The sequence below is a fragment of the Ixodes scapularis genome, unplaced genomic scaffold, assembly GCF_016920785.2.
Source record: "Ixodes scapularis isolate PalLabHiFi unplaced genomic scaffold, ASM1692078v2 PGA_scaffold9__187_contigs__length_104089568, whole genome shotgun sequence".
NCBI lineage: Eukaryota > Metazoa > Arthropoda > Arachnida > Ixodida > Ixodidae > Ixodes > Ixodes scapularis.
Window position 1 is genome coordinate 12,769,372 of NW_024609884.1, and position 21,205 is coordinate 12,790,576.

General features: G+C 45.6%; 1 protein-coding gene across 1 annotated transcript in view; it reads right to left on the reverse strand.

Moving 5' to 3' along the window:
- The window catches only part of LOC120836627 (ankyrin repeat domain-containing protein SOWAHB), a 60,651-nt gene extending 40,304 nt beyond the window's left edge, over positions 1–20,347 (reverse strand). Inside the window, exons 1-3 of the mRNA XM_042287525.1 lie at positions 20,149–20,347; positions 19,857–19,918; positions 17,967–18,443 (exon numbers count right to left, since the gene is read on the reverse strand). Of these exons, the coding sequence (XP_042143459.1) occupies positions 17,967–18,443; positions 19,857–19,918; positions 20,149–20,275 (666 nt within the window). The 5' untranslated portion in view covers positions 20,276–20,347. The remainder of the gene's footprint in view (positions 1–17,966; positions 18,444–19,856; positions 19,919–20,148) is intronic.
- Positions 20,348–21,205: the final 858 nt, after the last annotated feature.

The following is a 21,205-nucleotide window of genomic DNA, read 5'->3' on the forward strand; positions in this document are numbered from 1 at the left end:
CAAAATATATTAATAGGGGTCAATCTAGCAATGTAACCAGTTGAACATTTGCAATGCTGTAAAAAAACGAGGAAGGAGGGACAGATACAATTTTATCTGGAAGGTTTTTCCACTCATGCGCTGTTCGGGGAAAAAAGGGTGTACTTAAATATGTTTATTCTGGGCGTGTATTCACGAACTTCCAAGTTTATTGTCTGTACTACCACGGACTCTGTTACCTGTAACACGCGAGCGGCGGCCGTCCCGTACCCCCAGCACCGCATAGCAGGCGCCTTCCGAAACCCCGCGCATGCGTCGTGTGGCGGCCTCGCTCTTCCCGCCAGCGAGCACACCTCCGCTTTTGTCGTCTGCTAGGCGCAGAGCAGACGTCACATCGCTTGCCAATGTTCGCTGAACACGGTTTCGTGCTTAGCGAACCACCGTGTAAGAGGTGCGTAAGAGGCGCCCACGGTTTCGTGGGCGCCTCTTACGCGGTGGTTGATTCCCTGACTCACGGATATGCATGCGTCCGCCTGACTGAGGAAAATCATCACAACTAATTGTAGATTATTTCTCTCGGGCAAACTCGCAGTTGACGGTCTATATCTGAATCACGCCTGCTGCGTCCATGCTAGTCCGCGAACGCGTATTGTTGAAACATGCATTGCGCACGACTGCTTGTAAAAAAAAAAAAAAAAAAAAAAAAAAAAAACCCGTAGACAGGGTTTTTGCCACAATGACTCTGCAATATGCCCCAATAAACATTGCCTGCCTAGAATGAGTTGGACACCAGCGGCGAGAAATTCGGCGGCCGCGATTGGCCAACGCCACACTTGACCTTGGCGCCGGCCAATCATAGCCGCCGAATTCAAAGGATTTTCTAAACAACACGATCAGGTAAGGAGCGACAGAAATAGCAGTTTTTGAAAGATGTAGTTCGAGATACGGTCTGGGTAGGGGTGTACCTTGACCTTCTCTAAGAGCAAAGTGACTCCGTGCCCTCAAAAATCTGTCATTCATTTGCGAAAACCCATTGTAATTCTGTAGGCCAAAACCCACACATATCGATTCTGTGAATGTTGACAGGAAATAGAAATGGATGCTTTTCGCTTTACCTCCTAGGTCAGCATCAAAGCATGTACCATCCATTACATCGGGAGTGGTGGCAGTAGGATTTTTCTCATTTTTTAACATATTTACACACTTCCTTGTTACTTTTTTTTTTTCTTCAGATAGAGATCCTTTGTACGCGTTTTTCGCCTTGCGCATTTCCTTTGTTACGTTTTTGCTTCGATCTTTAATCTTGGAATACAGCGCAGGTTCATTGGATTAACAATACCGGCAAAAGAAGTGTTTTTTTTTATATAAAGGTAAAGTACCCTATTTAGCCAAGGTTTGTCCTTTCTGTGCTTGGCCGACATGATACGCGACCGAACGAACGTTTGGGACAGAGAGAGAGAGAGAGATAACTTTATTGAGAAGCATGGTGATCCTAGGCGTCGGCCAATTGAAATGTGCAATTTGAACTCACCGAAAAACACGTGACAGCGAAACGTAATCTCCCCATTCACAGAAAAACACTGCGCGGTTGTGCATTGCGAGGGGACGCTGCAATACAAGACATGGTTGTGACAACTACTTCGTGACTGCTTATACCGGGTATTGTAAAAACATGTAGGATACCAAAATAAGGTCATAGCATAAAAACAAATCTAACACAATAGCCCTGGTAGAGCCAAGTCTCGTTGGCGTGTTCGCAAATTGAGATATTGAATGACCCCTGATCATTTCACGGAAAGCAGTACAAAGAAGAAAAGATGAAGTGTCAATTACTGGCTGAAAAGAGACCCACTCTATTCGCAACTTTCAGCGATGGTGGTACCGCGGTGTGAGAATCCCGCTCCCTAGCTCCTGGATGATCTGAGGCCAGATTCATAAAAAACCTCTTACCTACGACAACTTAGCTACGAAGTTCGTAAAGTTACGATCATCGTAAGATGAGGCGAGAACGGTATTCACAAACGCGTTCTTAAGTGAGAGGAGGAAAGTTACGACCTCTTACGGAGAAACGATGACTTCCGGTGCTGTTGCTATGGCAACGGCGTCTTCGGCAAAACGAACAACCAATTAGAGAGCTAGGCGTAGTTCGGAGCACGTGGATTTTTAATAACAAACACAGCCTAACCACTCGTTGACAGACAGCTCTGTGTATGTTCTGTCCTGTCTGTGTGTAAATATTTAGTGTTCACGCTGATTCTCATAAACACGGATGGCCTTTCCACCAGCGCTTGTCTGGGGTTCGTGTCCGTGCAGTGGTATACCGACGCTAACACGATTTAAACGCTTTGTTGACTGCTACAAACTCGATCGCTACGAAGTCAACACAACTGCCATCGTCGGTAAAAGCCCCGTGTCAGTCGTTTGCAAAGCGACGTAGATGGAAACAAACCGCCGCGGCGTTTCTCGCGGCCTCGGAAATGCAGGAGTGAGCCGACGTTAAAAAAAAAATACTTCGAACTACGAGAGTGTCAGCAAGAGTCACGCAAATACCTGTTCACACTCGGAGCGGACGCGTGCGTTTGATCGAAGTGCTGGATTCAGACTGCGTTTCGGTAAGCGCTTCGGGACCGATCTCCTACGATTGCAACTCGATACTGACGTGACACTCGGCAAAGAAAGGTTGGACCGGCATCACGTAGCTCCCACAAACTGATACAGCTCGACAGTTAAAAATGGCATACTAATAACAAAGTGTACATACCGTGTTGCGAAGGTAATCCATACGGCGTTTATTTGAGCTCTATATCACACAAAACAAGGAGATAGAATCGAGTAGTCCCTTTTCGACGACAGCGTTCGTCACCGCTGCCTCGGAAAACAAGGTGATCGAGATGATAAGGGGAATCGGTTGACCTCTGAAATTTAGTTCAGCTATCAAACTATTAATACGGGGAGGGTCCACAAGGGTCGCGCGGGCATATTCCATTCAGCAAGCCAGCCGGTCGTGGGCAGACGGTCTTGGCCAAAGACTGTCTGAGAAATGCTGCGCCGGAACGGGTCGGAGTGCCTGCTAGGCCTATATATTCTGCCGAGCTCGCTTGGTCGGTGGGATCGTCGCCTTTGTTGCCTTTTCCGGGGGTCTGTGGATCCAGCGTTCATGTTCGTCGTGGTCGGTTTCAAGTACTTCTTCATTTTTTTCTTGCTGCTTGAAGTCGGGACGCGCAAGAAGAGCAGGTAGAAAAATAAATGTCCGTTGGGTCGTCGCGACCGAGCAACTGAGCGACGTTGTCGGCCATGTTAATTTGATCGTAGAAAGTGCGTAAGACAGCTTCGGACCTGTCGTAGGATTTTGTCGTAACCTGCGCAAAAGTTACGACAATTTCGTTTCGAGAATACGGATTTTCTCTCAAATTTGTCGTACGCATTTTTTTCGTCGTAAGTTCGCTTTGAGAATCCGGCCTCGGTTTCCGAAAGAACGTGCTTGCTTACACCTTCCCAAGGTGGAAGTGTGAGGTACGGCTCTTATGTCGATCGTATTTCACAAAATTAGAATTACTTACGCATCACGGACCCAACGTCCTACTGCTATTCGACGACGAACATCCACTTCACGGCCATTTTGATAGGAACTAGCGCGCCCCCTGTAGGCCGTGAAAGTTGCGAATAGCCTGCCGGCAAAGGCCAGGCGGCGCCAGCAGGGTGGGAGCCCATGATTCTGCCCTGTCTCGTTGTAACTTGGCAGAGGGGTGAATGCTACGCCCTGCATCGCCTTCCGAGGACTTCGATATGCGCTATGTATACGCACACACATTGGAACATGACGCAGCCAGAAGCCTTTTCCGCAGTCAAAGCGCGCTCCGGCGATACGTAGTCACGTGCCTCACTCCGTTGTTCCCATTGGCCCGCAGGGGCCGTAGTTTCCGCCGTGCTGGCACCGTATACGCCCACGGCGTCCTGGGTCTCTAAACTCGTCGAACACAAAGTTGGGGCCGAAGTTGAGGGAGCGCAGCGATTGGCCCAACACGACGATGACTTCGCGCCTTTTTCGGCGACGTCCAATCGGGGCGCTTTGCGAACTTTCGGCTCCAACTTTGCGTTTGACGAGTTTAGGGTCCCTGGCCTACCCAGCATTTCTTGCTTCAGACACTAGGCTAAGCGACACCGCCAAAGGAATAGCTCACGCTTGACGCAGCCGCCACTTCCAGGCATACCTGCAGTGTTTCTTGGTTCAGACGCTGGATAGCGCCAAACCAAACTGAGTTGCAGGTTGGCTATATTTGGCAGATTAAAATCTCCTGCGAGAATTGTGCATGATGTCTCAAGACATAATAGAATGTTGCTTAGTTGAAGGAGAGGTTGCAAGGTATTTGAGCCGGATGGCCATAAAAGGAGCCAAACGCAATAGGGGAGTGATCACCAAGCACAACTTTGCACCGCACGGTATCACATGAACTGATGTCACCGTTAATAGATAGTTAATACATATTGAATTATCCAGTCAAGACTGTTTCAAGTTCCAAGGAACACGCGCGGCTTTAGTTTCTAAGAGGGAGGCGAATTCTATTGCTTTGCTTTTTAGACTCCGACAAAACAACAAATCGCTTTTATACGGAACTTTTTTTATTTTTTTAACTTAGAAGTTGGTAGTAGTTATTGGTCCATTCAAGGGTCACAGCATCTGTAACGGTATCACACACAAAAAGTCTGATTAGCTATTTTTAGTTTGTTGAAGTGCAATTTAGACTCCTCTGGACCGAAATGAAGCAGCTTTCGTCGTTCAAGACGAACTTTATTCGAGTAATCTTTACTACTCTCAAAGGCCGTAATTTTTGTTGACAAAAACACCCTGGTCTGTGAGCTCTTTCGATGGCCGCAGATTTAATTTGAACGTTTAGTTTTTCAGAGCAGAAAGAAACAACCCTTTCCTCTGACACAGCTCATGTTTAGTGTTGAGCATCCGAAAGGCCGAAAATGATTAAGTTACTGCTTCTAGACATATAGCCAAGGTCATCATGGCAGTCTCGTAGGTTTGCACCTGTAGAAGAAAGATTTGCAGATCCAGTTGCCAAGCGCGCAACCTCAGCTCTTGACGGGAGCACAGACGCCACATTTTCTTCGACCATATCAATCTTGTCCGTCAGTTCCGTCATTTTTGTTCAAGAGTCTGCTGGTGACTTCTAATAGAACGAACTTCATTAATAATTTCTGCGCGTGTTTGCTGCATCGACGGTATCGTCATGATACACCATCAAACCTCAGAGGCCTGACGTCAGAGTTCTATCGGTCTATAAAGAAACATAACGAGAAATCGTATTATGAGTAGAATTAGCTGTGGCCACCAACCGAAATAAAAGAAATTAAAAAAAAAAAGAAAGAAAAAAAAAACGGCCAGGCTATTTTGTTTTTTTTGCGGCTCTTCACTTAAAAGGGTGCTTCTTTTACAGCTCTTTGCATATGTTCGTCTGGCCACCCCTGCGATAAAGTATTTGGTGTCGTATAGCTTGTCTCACTTTATGTGAAAGCGAAGCCGAAGCTACGAACACGAGCACGCTACCCCGAACAATGCTTGCACTGCACAAGCGCACATGCTCGAAAGGTGCGTTGAAAGTCCGGAGCTCGGTCTCGTGTAGCTTCTCCTACGCTCGCACGCGAAGTGAGGCGGAGTGCAAGCTCAGTCAATTGTGCTGGAAAGAATCTTGAGCAGAGTGAAAACGTTCTTTAAAATGTAATTCAATTTCTTTCAAAGATACACGAATAGCTGACAAGCACGTGCAGCTATTTTAAAGACAAAATAAAAAAAGAGGTCCCTTCACTTCGCAGAAAACGCTTGTCCAGCGGTGATGTTTATAACGCGCGTTATTTACGACATTCGAGACACAATGGCCGACCCTGAAGTGCTGTAGTCACTATAAATCGAGTTCACTTTAAGGAAACTTGAAACGCGCGAGAGAAACGGGAAAATATAGGCGAGGTGAAACTCGAAAGAATTCCAGGAAAAAAGATGGCTCACGTATTGTACGCATGGCACCTGCTGCGCTTTGGTTTGCTGACGGGCCCGCCGCATTAAGTTTTCCGGAAATAAGTTAGAATCGATACGCTTAACCGATGCACCCTGAGATAACTGAACCTTAAAACGAGTGCAGAAGAGATCAAGAGAGGCGCTGTTGTCTTTCTCGTGGTCGCATACCTACGTTTTCCACGTACTAAGCTCTTGAAGCGCGCTGGAAGGGATTATTAACCCGTCTCGTTTGTGGGCACGCAGTGTTTTGCAGAGGAATACGTGCCAGAATGGCGAAAGAAACGAACACTCTGTCGAGAGCAAAATGAAAACAAAAAGTGCGGAAACGTTAGTCTTGCGGTGTCATTCCCACATGCTGAGAAGGTGACTGTATTTTGCACTGCTACCACATTGCATCCGGCTCGTGTTTAAGTTTTGTTTGCGTTGAGATGATCAACGATCCCCACGATCGGAAATCATTTCGCCGACAAATTACTTCGAAGGTTGGAAACGTATCCGAGATACCTAAAGAGCAGAAAACACTAGGATGTGTTTATAAGCTGCAGAACAAAATATTTTTATTCGAATACGTCTGCAAGATACTAAAGTACCAGTAAAACCATACGGTATTCGAAGTACAGAATCTGACTTAAGTGCAAGTCTAGCAGAAACGGTACACGTGAAAGAGGGCAAAACGTGACGACGACGAGACAAAAGCACCTGCAATTTCTATTATCATAGAACTGTGTAAGCAGGTGTTGAACGAACCTTGTACAACACCTGTTGCATGATTCATATCTACCGACACGAATCATGCACCGTTTCAATGATGTAATTCCGTTGTAAGCCGTGCAAAACTTGTAGTCTCGCTGCTTTTCGAGCGTCGTGTGCAGGTCCGAAATCTGGAGTATTTCACTTATTCCTTGAAACCAGACTATAGAAAAATTTACACTGTGACGATCAAACCGCGAAACAAAAATCATGTTTTAGCACGGAATTAGGTGTAGCGAGTCGTCCTAACATTAAGCTTTAAGAAGAGAATAAACAAAAATGGAAGGGTCTGCCTACAGACTTCCCAAGATGGATAAGAAACAACGGGGAAACACTGACCCTTCTCTCGACTTCCGTACGCAGTCCTACCAAGATAACGCCGAGCCTCCCACTCCCTGCCTGACAAGACGCGAGCTACCAGAGCAGCGTCAGGGATCTACCGAAGCACGAACCTCCCCAATTTGCATGTCATTGCCCTGAACCAAGCCTAAATCGAGCCGCCCGATACGATTCTTTTTCACTTCTTCTCAGTCATCTCTATGGAACCCGTACAGCCATTGGCCCCTAGTGCCTCTTGTTTACCCACATTCTCTAATGCTCGCTCAGCAAATGAAGACCAGGACATTCACCCTACATTAAAAGGTTAGGAGCACAAGCTCTTAGCATTGAAAGGTACGAGTTATAACATCTTCCAGGGCTTCGACATCGCAGCCATAACCTTCGCTCGAGGCGGCTCTGGAGCATAGTAACGAGTAATGCCAACTTGTCAAGAAAATTTAGACATTCGCAGCAATATAATATTTAAATAAACTCCAAAGTTGGCTGTGACTCTTGCACACGCTTCGAAAATAAAAGGATTCGAAAAGTAATTTACAACAAACTGTAGTAATTATATTCATCCCGAACAGAAGAAGTTGGAGGCAACAACGACCGAAAATTCGAATCCAACAATTGATATATATATATTTGCGGCTGTCGGGACAAGAATCCGCCACATGCGCTTTATCGCAAATCAGCTATGTGGAGCTCGTCCTGAATACAATAGTTGCTTCAGAAAAAAAAAAAAAAAATAAGTATTTGCGTGCGGGCACGCAGAGCTCTGCCCAATTTGTTTTACGAACGCAGCAAAGTCCATTTACAGTCCACAACCCGGTTACAGTGGCGTGGTTTAATTTGAAATCGAACACGCGTGTCGGGGTAAGCATGTTAATTTGCTTATATATATATATATATATATATATATATATATATATACAGTAGTGAACAAAAAGGTATGATATTTCGGTTTTACGTGGGTAATGTTTCTTTGAACTGTGAAACAAATATAACAACCAACCCCTGGTGGCTAAAAAGGCTGCATTATGGTGTGCCATATCAAAACAAAATATTATTGGCTATTCACTAGACGCCGAGCAATACTTCTGTAAAATAAACGAAATATATCTTTTTGTTCACTACTGTATATATATATATATATATATATATATATATATATATATATATATATATATATATATATGGTGTTTTCTTAAGCTTAACAGATTTGTTTAAAAAAGGCCGTGAAAGTTACACTTATGCCGCTTGTGGAGGTGAGTTATACGGCCAGGGGGGACATATTATAGGGGACTAATCGTAACGATCAGTGGTCTAGTTAATTAAAATTCGTTAATTAACTTTCATTTAATGAAAATAGACATATGGTTCAAATTAGAAACTTGCTCAGCGCCATCGAAAACCTCGAAATGAGTCATTTTTAGAAACACTTTCGGCGCGTGAGAGGCGTAGTATTGTACTAAAGTTACCACTCGTGGAGCAGGAACAAGGCTGGGGCTAGATGAGAGACGGAAAAATCGCGCGGGCGCCTTATCGGAACCGCTAACTTTGTACTTGCTCCAATACCTTAATCAAAAGTTATTAGTGACGTTCTGAAAACTTCAATGGGCAAATGGAGCCCATTTTTGCCCGTTTTCGGTTTCTGGTGCCATAGAGCCCCATGTGTTTGAAAACTCCGTCGGCCGCCATTTTCCCATTGAACTTTTCAGAAAATCACTTATAACTTTTGAATAAGGTATCAGATCGGGCTGAAACTTTGGCATCTGGTTGCGACCTCTAGCGCTACCTCTGGGCGGAGAATGAGCGTTCGGCAATGCCTAGTTCATTTTTGCGGTAAAGAAGACCGTGTAAATTTTTCTTTTGTGACACCCTGTAGTATGGCCCAAAGTGGAAACCGGAACAGTCGCTTTGGTCGTAACCCGAAAGAAATGTCCTCATGAACCTCGACGAGATAAGCGGTAAGATTCCTTTCGTCAATGGTCCGAGATTGGAAACGGGGTTGACATTTTCTCAACATCATAGACCAAGGGTGGCCAAACTGCGGCTCTTCACGTGTTAAAGTGCGGCTCGCAGCCCCTTCCCCAGCCTTCGTCTCCTCTTCCCCGCCTCCCTACCGGTCACGCGAGCACTTTCCCCAAAAGAGACTGGAACGTGTTTTAAATCGAAAGGTTGTGGTTTGGTAGTCTTGTGCTACTACTACCTTACGTGCAGTTAGACTGCTTTTGACCCGGATAAATTGAAAGTAGTTCGAGTTTCATTTATTGATCTAGACAAACGTTTGCCCCCTCCCCTCCTCCTCTCTCGTCCCCCCTCGCGGCTCTTGGAAGTTTCTTACTTTTGTTTGCGGCTCTTAGGCCGGGTCAGCTTGGCCACCCCTGTCATAGACCCTGCGCGGCGCTGACCAAACTTAACTGTAAAATAGGAAATACTAACCGTCTTTATTTTATTTCTTGTTGTTTGTGTGTGTGTGGTGGGGGGGGGGGGGTCTTTGGTTTATTGAAATTCGGAGCTTATCGGATAAATTCGAATGGCCAGAAATTGTACCGGCGGGTGTTTTTCGGCGACTTTCGGATTTATCCGAAAACACCTCTAGGCCTATACATGTGCTATCGAGTGGTACACTCGATAGCACACGTATAGGCCTACAGGCATATTATATTTAATAGGCAGAATGTATCATGAATCGTAAAATGCAAGGCTCCAAATCGTCAAAGATGCGATGTTTGGCATTTCTTTTATTTCTGGCATAAAATATGCCAAATCGTTCTAGTTTAAAGGAAAAATATAGGCCACTCGTCATACATTTACAAGAAAAATTACTAAGTGTTTGATCTATTTACAACAACCGACAGAACTGGGCACAAAAATCAAGCCGCCTAAACGTAGCATTTCACAGGGCTCCACTTCAAAATTTTTCTGGGGAAATATTATCCTTCTAAAAAAATTTAAGAAGTGTTTTTGTTTATTGCAGAAATGGGGCTATAATATATATATATATATTAGGCAAGTCAAAATATCTACTCTGACACGCGTGTTCGATTTCAAATCAAACCACCCAGTAGCATCCTTGCCGACAGACGACTTATTTCTTCCACAGCCGACAAGGTAATCAGAAGAAGAACTGCGGCTGGAGCTCCATTTTGATGTGGAACAATCGTATTAGATTTATACAGAGTGCCCTGAACGTCGTCAACAAACCGTTTTTGCATTAGTAACACAACTCCTATATAAAAAAAAAACATACAAAAACACGATCCTTTTTTATATCGCGTAATAAAGAAGGTAGTCTATTTTTAGAAATATTTCAGCGAGGAAAATGAGACAACAACAATTGCATCTCTGACAAACAATCAAAAGAAAACAGCAGCCGCAAACGGACAGCAAAACCCTACCTTGCCTCCGAAGCACCGCGAAACCTGCGCCCGTCCCGACTGCAGTCCATGCAAGAATTCGTGCTATAGGCAGACAATATGTGCATCTACCCCGGACAATTAGAAGCAGATGTTTAAAGGAACGCATACGCCAGAGGAAGGGGAGGGGGAGACCGGGCAGGGAGCGGAGGTTTGCACAACTGCCACACAGCGACAGGAAGCGCGGTACAAAGCCCAGGTCAGAAGAGAAAACGTACGGCAGACAGGAAACAAACACACACAAAAAAGTATCATCCATGTGTGCATTGAGCCCATTATCCGCGAAGCGTTTCGGCGAGAGATCAATCAGAAATGCCTACTACAAAGCTACATCGAGCCGATATGAAATGGCGCTTCAGTCGCCTCGTTTTGGGGAGTTGACAGCACCCGCTCCAAGAATCGTCGTCACCGTGCAAGGTGGAACCACGCTCCCCCTCTCGCGTCTTCCCCAATCTCTCCCTACTCACACACTCTACCCTCTTCCACGTCCTCCCTTTCCCGAACCATGAGTTGCACTCGCTCCCCCACCACCTTTCCACTTTTGCTTGGTCGACCGTCAGTTGCACAACTGCCCGCTAATTACCTAGTGGCCATGAAACAAAACAAAAAATTTACCCCATTTATAAATTACAGACATACTTAGGTAGTCATTTAATTAGAGTAATTTAATTACTTTCAGATTGAGTTGGAACTACAATTCACTACATTTAACTGAAGGTATCTTTATAGTTGTAATTTAACTATTTTAGCGAAAGTCATTGCAAATCTCAATTAACACTAAATTTCTCGTAATTTCGTCACGCTGGAGCCTAGTTTTATACAGGGCGTTTTTTGTTGTTTTCTTTTAGTGAGACCAGAATAAATAAATAATATTGTCTTAGGGCTTTTTTTTAGCTCTGCGGCTAAGTTGGGGGAGGGGGGGCTACTAGAAAACAGGCAAGATCGGCTAATTAGCTAAATCACATACACACACACACACACACGCACAAACAAACAAACAAAAACTTCATACATTTCTTTTGTTGTTACAGTTTGAGAAGTAACTAACACCAGAGAAATTACTCAAAAAATTTAACTCGGTCACAGTTACTGACATTTCATTCTAATTTTTCTCACTTTTCATTCATTCATTCCCTTTTAATTACCGACTCTACAGCTCTGTAATTAAGACTGGTAACGGGCACACAGAGATGGGATTTCTTAGAAAAAACCCAAATTTGTTCATAATGTTGCATTGATGTTAGTCGGTAGTGGTACTACGCCGAGTTCACCCTTCATAATATGACAGAGGAGCAGACTGTTTGAACCAGCTGGACAAATCAACAGCCAACACAGGACCTGAAAAAAAAATGTGCTCTCACGCTGTGTGTATGTGCAAAAAACCACAAAACATGGTCCCATGGTGCAATGCTGATGGTACGAGAAACACACGGCTTGCACTCAATATCAACTTCAGCGGAAAAGGGGGGGGGGGGGGGGGGGGGGGGGAGCGAACGTCGCTCTCCTGGGCCTCTCAGAAGTGCATGCGAGCGCGCGCTCGTCGTGGTCACAGCCGCTTTACGACTGCGGTCATGCTATATAAATAACGCATTTCAACATATATAAGTGGCACACACAAAGTCCGAAGGTTCAAGAAGCTTCCTGCTCGACATACTTCAGTGCATGATCTACACTTTGCGAGTGCGAACCGAAACATACATTATACCCCGAACCCAGCACTCCTCGAAGCAGCTTCCCCGCAAGCACCTAAGTCGAGTTTGGCACACATGACCCCTTCTCCGCCAACGAGGAGTTGGTGGCAAAAGAAAAAAGGAAGACAATATTCTGGCTCTGCTATTTAGTTACTCTAGTTTCCCCTAGCACTGAGAGCATACCATAGGCACTTTAATTTGTCCTAAGCTCTCCCATGAGTGACTGAAAGTTTCCAGAACATTAAGGACTGCATTAATGTTAAGGTAGCATCATTGATAAAATCTGACCCAACAACGACAGAAAAAGATAATGAAATTCACAGAAATATAAAGCAATGGACAATGGTATCAACAACCATCTCATTTGCTAAAGTTGAATCAAGTTATGCAGCAACAAGCAATGCTAGAAGCCAGAGAAATAACAGCAAGGCTTAATAAGGAAGACGCCAAAAAAAAAAAAAAAATTGAGGGTGACAGAAGACGTGGAGAGTTAGGAACATTAAGTAGAGTTACAATGTCTGCATTCAATGCACATTCTGAGTTAAAAAAAGAAATCAAACAAAATTGCACAGGATTGCATGCAATCAACCCAAAGGAACCAAGTCAATGGGACCCGGAAGAAAATCTGAGCATTTGTGGTATTATAGGAAAATGTAACGATTGTTCTGGATTTAAACCCAGCCACTCCCATGGATGATATCAAAGGGTACATGCCGCCTTGCCTAGTGGCTACTTGCAGAATGGGCGCTCATAGCACTTCGCATCTAGCAGTGCTTCTTTTACTATTACGCTATTAGCCGTTTGTAGGCACTATAAATAATAATGTTCTGATCTTTTGCTGTGAAAGTAGTCGCTAGGTTATAGGTAAGGTTCATGGTTTTCAAAGTTTATTTTTCGTCGAATTCGGAGGATGTTTTTCGGAGTTAATATTTTGTTGAAAATTCCGAGTTTATTTTTGTTAGATTCCTAATTCACCAAAATTCGGAGGTAAATTTTGCTGCGTTCTCCATTTTACGAAATTAAAAATAAATAATATCCTTGCATAGTAACGAGTGATAGAAGTACAAAAAAAATGTGACTGAATCAAATTTTTTTTTTTCAGTCGGATTTGGCGTAGGTGCCTTTGCCGTTGCCAATACCAAGTGTCCCACAAGCAATCTCGCAAACAAGTGCTGCTTCAATAACGTGGATACTTCTAAATCACTTAACTCCTGGAAACAGTCGCTGGGAAGCTTGTTTTGTCCCCATCCCACCACACACACAATGCCATAAAGTATACACTACAGGTTCACAGATTTCACTTTTACGAACTTTAACCCAACTTTCACAATCGGTCTTTCATTACTTTTACCCTCCTTCCCCTAAGGAGCACAAATATAATGGTTTGAACTAGAAACTGGAAGAGTGGCTTTAGTACTATGTACCAGAAGTACTATGAGACATTGATATGTGTTTGTCCCCTATTGTCATCCTTTTGTCTCCGGCTTAAGTTATGTGCACAATGACCAGCTGGCCTGAACGAACTTTGACAAGATAAACGATAAAATCCCTTTTGTCAGTGATTGGAGATATGGATGGAAACTGGAGTGGCCTTTTCCCGGGACCACTGACCCTATGATCTGAACAAACTTGGTTATAGAATGCCGTTTTGTTTTCTTAGATTGTGACGTCGAAAGTTTGAGCTCATCGAATTCCGATTTGACGAAAATTTTAAAAGTGAGTCTATTTGTTGTTATTTATTTTTTTTTTAAGTTTTTAGGATTTATCCAAAAACACAGAACCCTAGGCCACAGAATTTCCAATGTTAAACAAAAAAAACACATTTCTGGAAAAAAGGTTTTGAACAATAATTTTTTCCGTCAAAGCCCTCCCCCCTTTAGTCATTCCTCGGGCACATAATCTTACGTAGAATCAAGCACCCTGCCAGTCCCGAATCAGTGAAATTACTGCCATTAGAAACAGTGGCCTCAGGCCTGCCAGTTAGGTCACTCAGTCAGTCACCACAGGCGGTCACAATGTCTTTGTTCTATTCAGGTCAGGATTGGACGACAGTGTTCGAGACTACACTGGCAGTCGTTATCGGTTGAATCTCGCAAAAGAACTAAAACTAGCCTTTCTCGTGACCAAAAAATTTTGATTGAGGACACGACAAAGGGTAGCAGGATAAAAAGAAAATTAAAAGCTCCACATGATTGCGTTAAAAAGTACTTGGACTCTGACCCGTCTTGGGACTTGCCTTGCGTTGTTTGCAAGCACCGTTGCATTTCGATATGCATGAGGCGTTATAAGGTCTCTGTACCAACTGTAAATGACAGTTTAACACTCTGCCTTTCATTAACTTTTTTCGTGTATATCTGCAATCTTTTTGCACTTATAATCACAGTTTTCAGTGCCTGCCTGAAATGAATTGCCAAAATACACCCATTTTTTCAAAATAAACAAACTAAGAAACATTGCACACTTTTCTTATAAATAAACACAGGAAAACAAGCAGCCTAGTTATGCAGCATGTAGAGTGGCAAAGTGCAGCAGGTGGTGCAACCTGCTGATGCGATATGGGAGCACCACGCCACTGTTTTCTCTTTATGCTCCACATCCGCTTTTGCCGTTAAGCAGCTCCGACCGCAGTTTTGGCCTTTGATCACGCGCGTCCTTCAAAGGGCAACTCCAGTCTATTTTGAAGATTTCAGGATAATGAGTGATTTTGCATTAAAAAGCTCTAGCAAAGACACTACGTCATTTAAAATGATATATATTTTTAAATCTAATTTAAAACACGAGCAGAAATTGAAACCGAAACTTCGGCTACGTTCGGCAACATTGGCCTCGGGTCGCCAAGAACATGGCTATCACGTGGTATGAGATGTCACATGGTCCTCTGTGCAACGACGGGCGGGATTGTGGACAGGCATGTGCCAGGCGCAATCGTCGTCTGCACCGCACTCTTCACCACGTTTTGGTGACTACGACATTCGACGATGTCTGAACAACTGTGGCATAAGTCTGTGCACATAATGTCCGTAGTGTGAGACAATAATCATAAACGGTGAAACGACGACGGCGGTTGTGACGCGAAAGACGACGGTAACAGCGGGATCATGACGGGGCGGCCGGATGGCTCCCAAGAACCGCACTGCGCAGGAGTACCGAGAGGAAACATCGCTGACGACACCCATTACGCATGCCCGGGGAAATAAAAAAACAAGTAAAAGGAGGCAATGAGGTGACTTTTAGCTCAATGTTGGCTACACCCACGTCACAGCCTTGATTGCGCTGTTGGTTGCGCCTCAATTTTCCCGCTCGAGCCAGCCGATTTCAGCAACGTGGCGAATTGCAAAGTTTGCCGGACCGTTTAAGAAACACTTGGACAGAACTACGTCATAAAATTTGACGTGTGGTCTTCCTAGGGGATACTGAGGAGGACCGCATTGTTTTTTCAAAAACAAAACTGAAGCGGAGTTGCCCTTTAACAGCTATGTGCACTACACAATTGTGTTGCAAAAGAGAATGCACAACTGTGGACCAGCGAAGCAAACTGCACAGCATTGGGGTCCCTCCTAAAGCGTTTTCGACAAAAACGGACAGATATCTTTGCATGCTGTTTGCAAGCCTATCCTAGCTGGGTATGTATCGGCAACAAGGACGATGCGGCACTGTGACCGTCTCAACAGTTGAAGGCCAGCAGTCTCTTTCATATCCGAGAGGATTGTGCTGCCCCAGCACTGCTGCACATGCGTCTGCGTTTCAATACCAAATAAGTGCCCGCTGAGTACAGTGGCCCCCGACTGTTTATACGCTATAATAATAATATATGGGATTAGTGTGGAACTCCCACCCTTGCACTAAATTGACGTTTCACTCTCCGTGTTTCCTCTGGCATGTATTTACCTTCAGTTTCATGGGAACCGAGTTCCTCGATTTCCAAGTTTTGTGCAGCCACAAGGACTGCCATCACAGTGTACCCGTCGTGTACGCGAAAAAAGAAAGAGCATAGATTCGTTTCTGACCAACACCTCCTATATGCTACCATGCTGTTTACAAACAAGCCGGCGTTTGCCCACACCAGGTGTGTGCACAGCGCGTGCACAGAAACCAGATTTGCACAAGGCAAAGCGTCTGCGCATGTGACGTGCCGACGGCAGCACCTCCGCATCGATGTGACGTCAGAACTGCGTGTTGGTCTATAGTCGGCGACAGGCTCAGAACCCAGCAGAAGCTCCGGTTCCAGCACGAGCCCGTTGCCTTCCGTCGGGTGTTGGCAGCGCGTACGACGAAGTGTCATCGAAGATCGAAAGCTCGCGCTCGAGGCGGAGCGTCTGCTGAGTTCTTAACCTGTTACTGACAATAGATGGCAAGGCATAGTGCTGGGTTTTCTACGTCAACTACCGGAGGCCAATGTGAGACAAAGATAAGACACCAATGCTGCGTGAAAGCTCGGTTGGGACGCAGCACCCGCATCCATAGGTGGTGTGGAAAACCCAGCAGTACTGCCTTGCCCTAGGAGGTGTTGCTTCGGTCTGCACCACCTTCCATTCGGAATGCAGTTGTCCATTTCACTCTATCCACCGAAAGTTGTCACTGCTCACATACGAAAGACACGGAAAGAGAGCAAACTGAAAGCGGCGACCGATTCCTCGTTGTCGCAGGGTCGGAGAGCTCTCGGGCACAGTTTGAGTATAAGTAACTGAGCTAAAACCGTGATGTTTCAATCTATACAGTACTCAATTGAGGCCTCGAATACAAAAAAAAAAAAGGAAAACAAACATGTGAAGCACTGGTAGCCAATGAACCATTCCCAAATTCGTGGCCGAAGAGCGTCTGCAAGACCTGCGGCATTCTTGGAAACCACGTGTCTAATAGCGAATTCCACTAGGCGTTTTGGAGCGCACCGGGATCAGTTGACCAGATCCGGACTGGAGCACACGATCTGAACGGGGTCGCACTGCCTACGGACCCCCAGTGGAACATGACCACTGCTCCAGGATCAGCGGATGCCTTCCCATCATTCAACTGCCCGGGAATCCCCTTTCCGCTGCTGCCGCGGTCGTTTCGAAGACGTTTTCGCAATTGCGGCGCTAACACGTGTTCGACGCACGAGCGGCAGGGATGGCTCAGGCGCTTCTAGTTAAAGATTGCCGGAATGCCCGTAGCGCGGCAAATACCTTCTCTTCTCCTTCCTGGAAAACGAACCGGCTGTCGAGCCAAGGGGTAAGCAAACGGCCATTACGAATTCTTCTGATGTCGAGACAATCTAGGAGCCCAGCCCGCGACGTGCTTCTTCTTCTTTTGAGGTGAGATCAGGCGAGATGCCCCGCGAGAAAGGAAGTCACGTGTGTGCGCCGAGGGCTGGCCCGGGTGGCTTCCGGTTGAATCCCCCGAAATCATCGGAGCGACTTTTCTCGGATCCAGATCGAGATCTGGAGCGAGAGCTAATCCAAAACGACCAGTGAAACACGTCGGTCTCGATCCCGATTGCCGAGCGAAGTAGGCTCGCTCCAGAAAAGTCTATCCCGGCGCGCTCCAAAACGACCAGTGGAATTCGCCATAAGCTAGACGTCACAAGGTGAAATGCGGAGATCGCCGAAGGAACATTGGCATTCCTCACGTTCAATCTTCAAATGAAACGCATACAAACAGCTGCAAGGGTGACATGGACAAAACAAGCTGACCCACTCATAAAAGCAGGTAGCCTTAGCGAGCGAAGCTTACTGTAAAGATGAGTTTTCCATCAGCCATGCCTTTGACCACCAGAAATGACAATAAAGCACGCCTTGAAACTCTCACCTCAAGCTCCTTCTCGGCGCTGAACTGACGTACACGTTCCTCCACTTGCGACCCTCGGCGACCGTGACTCTTGCGTCCCCTCGGGGGTGGGAGGGGAACCTCCGGTCTTGTGGGGCTCCCGTTCAACGAGTGTTTCTTCTTGGGAAGGGGAGGCGGAATGTCTTCGTAGCTCCTGACATCTTCGAGCAAACATGGACTCGACCGGTTGCGTGGAGCCCGAGCCAACGCCAGAGAGGGACATTCGTTCGCTACCATGATGTTTTCTTGGGGAGAAAACTGCCGCCACTGCGGCGTTTGTGGAGTCTGTCCGATCGGGGGTGTGGAGTAACCGAGGCACGGTGTCTCCTGTCGTGAGAACCCTGCGGCACACAAGTCCGGCTCTGCTCGGGCAGGTGTATACGGCGGCGGGGGTACGTCGGGCGGCATCGTGCACAGTTCGTCCACATATTCGTTCCGCAGAAGCAGATACTTCACGCCCTGCGGGAGACAGGGAGCAGAAAGAAAACGATGATGCAGGCACGACAGTGTGAACGCAACAATCCGCAAAAATAGCCGTAATGAATTCACTGTGAGCCATCCTTCACATTGGTGAGAGAGGTATTTTGGACAACTCATAAGACCATGACATTGGTTTCTGTCGTGTCCTCTCGAGAGTCCGCTGTTAGCAGATACTGTCGATGTGTGTATATCGCTTTCCAATTTTGATATACCTGCACTGGGGACCGAACGGGAAGAAAGACGACGCTCTCTCGCGTGCGATCGGACGCCGTGTTCTTCGGACGATTTATGTACGGTGTACCACAGCGCAACACAACGTAAATATGCACGTAATAACTAAATCGACTAGTAAACAATGGCAACCCACTTTCCCCTACGAGGAGTTGCTGTACCTTGTGCCTTTAATCATTACATGCCTATTTACATAGTGTTACACTGAGCTATGCAGTACATAAATCGTTCGAAGAAGATGGTGTCCGATTGCCCCCGTGATCGCATGCGAAAGATCGTCTTCTTTCTTCCTGTTCAGTCCCCAGTGCTGATATACCAAAATTCGAAAGTAATATACACACATCGACAGTATCTGTTAAAAGCCGACGTACACTTCACGCTTTCCACATTTGCCCGCCCCTCCTCTCCTATATCCTTTCCACTTTTTACCTTGCCCCCAGTTGGCTCCCCTTGCAGCTGGAGAGGGGAGCTCTAAGGGGATAATCTTCCCTGCAGAAGACCGAGGCTGTATTTCGGCCTTTAACGGCGGACTCTCGAGCGGACACGATAGTTTCACTTGGACAGCATTTACTTCGCCAATCCCAAATTTACAGTGAGTATTGACAACCACAGAAACATTACGTTACCAACGTGATCCAAAACAAAACGTTACCAACGTGATCCAAAGTGTTATAAAAAGACTTGGGTGTGGAGTATCAACATTTTTATGAACTGCTGTTATCGACAGTATTGGGGCGAAACCGACATTCACGCAATATCTCGCGCCAGTTCGTGCTCCTTCGTGCATGCGAACGGCGAGCCTTCACCAGCACTCCTTTCACTGTTTTACACAACTAACATTGTCCGTTTCTGCAGCAAAACAAGTAATAGCACTCAAAAGCTACGTAACAGAAGGGTGGATCCAAGTTAGACAGTGCGTAACGCACCCTAAATTACTCCACAGAGGAAAAACAAAACGGTGGACAACAACCGGACTGAAACGAGCAGCATCACCCAGATTCGCTAGCTAGAGCTTCCCTCGGCGCAACGGTAGGCAGTGCACGTGGAACCGAGGAGATTGACCTACTAAACTAGAAGTGCAGGATTAACCGCCAGGCATCGGGCAGCCGGGCGAGCACAGAGCCGCGAAACCGACGGAAAGGAACTTCAGATCATACTCACATTCTGTTCTTTAACGCAGGCTAGCCGGTTCACGTAATCCTTGAACTTCAACCTGATCTCGTCTGCATAGAATCAATGAACATAAAAGGTGTAGGCAGAGCAATTTCCAACGAACTCAGATCAGAAGCGAGAAACAATACGCGAAAATAGACTAAGTTAGCTGATCGCCATTAGCGGTCACCGTTCCTTCGGGATCAAACGCTGAACAGTGAAGTTCGGCGTAAGGAGATAACAACAAGGAAATTCCGATCTCCAAAAACCGTTAAACAATGGCACCAAATAAGTCGCTTACCTTTATGGACAGGGTCGTTCAGGTAATGCCTGAAGTGTTTTACTAGTTCTGGGTTTGTAACTTTCCCGCCTCTATTGATTAGAAACTGTTTTACGAGGTCCAAATTAAATTCCCCGTAGTTAGTCATCTCGGAAAGAGACGGGCACCGCCACAGGCCACCTGTTTACAACTCCCTGACAGCAACAGGAGAGGAGGGCGCGTATGGTTGCTAGACGACGACACGAAAGTTAGCGGACGAACGAAAACAGGTTTATTGTGGCCGCCAAATCTAGCGAAAGCACAATAAGTGTCGTGAAAACCGGTTTCGGTTTCGGTTTGATGCTGACGCAAAGCACTGCGAAACTTGAGGCTGTTTTTATGCGAGAGTGCTCACTCGAAGCTTCTGATCTTATTCTGAATCTGGCCTCATAATCATTGTAGTGAAATTCAACAACTGTAGTGGTGTATTGATCCATGGTTAAAAGCGCTGGTGATCAAAAGACGCGTAGATCACAAAAGTTTCGTTCCCTATCTCTGAAGCATCTATTCTCAAACAGTGGTGCGCTAAAAAAAAAAAAAAAAAAAAAAAAAAAAAGGTTTATAGCGCTTTTGGACGCTGTTACTGGTGAGTTTGGCCGATTTGGTGCACAACCAGCCAAAAACGCTTTGTTAAATAAATAAATATATTAAATGAAATTGAGATGAGTTGGTGGTCAAAAGACGCGTAGGTCTCAAAAGTTTCGTTCCTTATCGCTGAAGCTTCTATTCTCAAATAAATCTAATTAAAAAAAAAAAAAGACTGGGTAAAGCATTTGTTCGAAAGCAGGGAAACGTCTTTACAATTCGGAGTTATCCGAAAAACTCGGAGTGTTGAAATTCTTGCTCATTGGCAAATATCGCGCGTTTTCCTGTGTACAGAATTTGTTTTCTATTGGCATACTTCGGGAAACTTAACTCATGAGGGTGAGTTTTCTGAACCCCGAAAATTCATGAGTGTGAGGATGAGTGAGGATCGTGAGGTCATAAGGGCCGTAAGGGCCGTGAGGGTTGCGAAGACCGTGAGTGCGTGAGGGCGGTG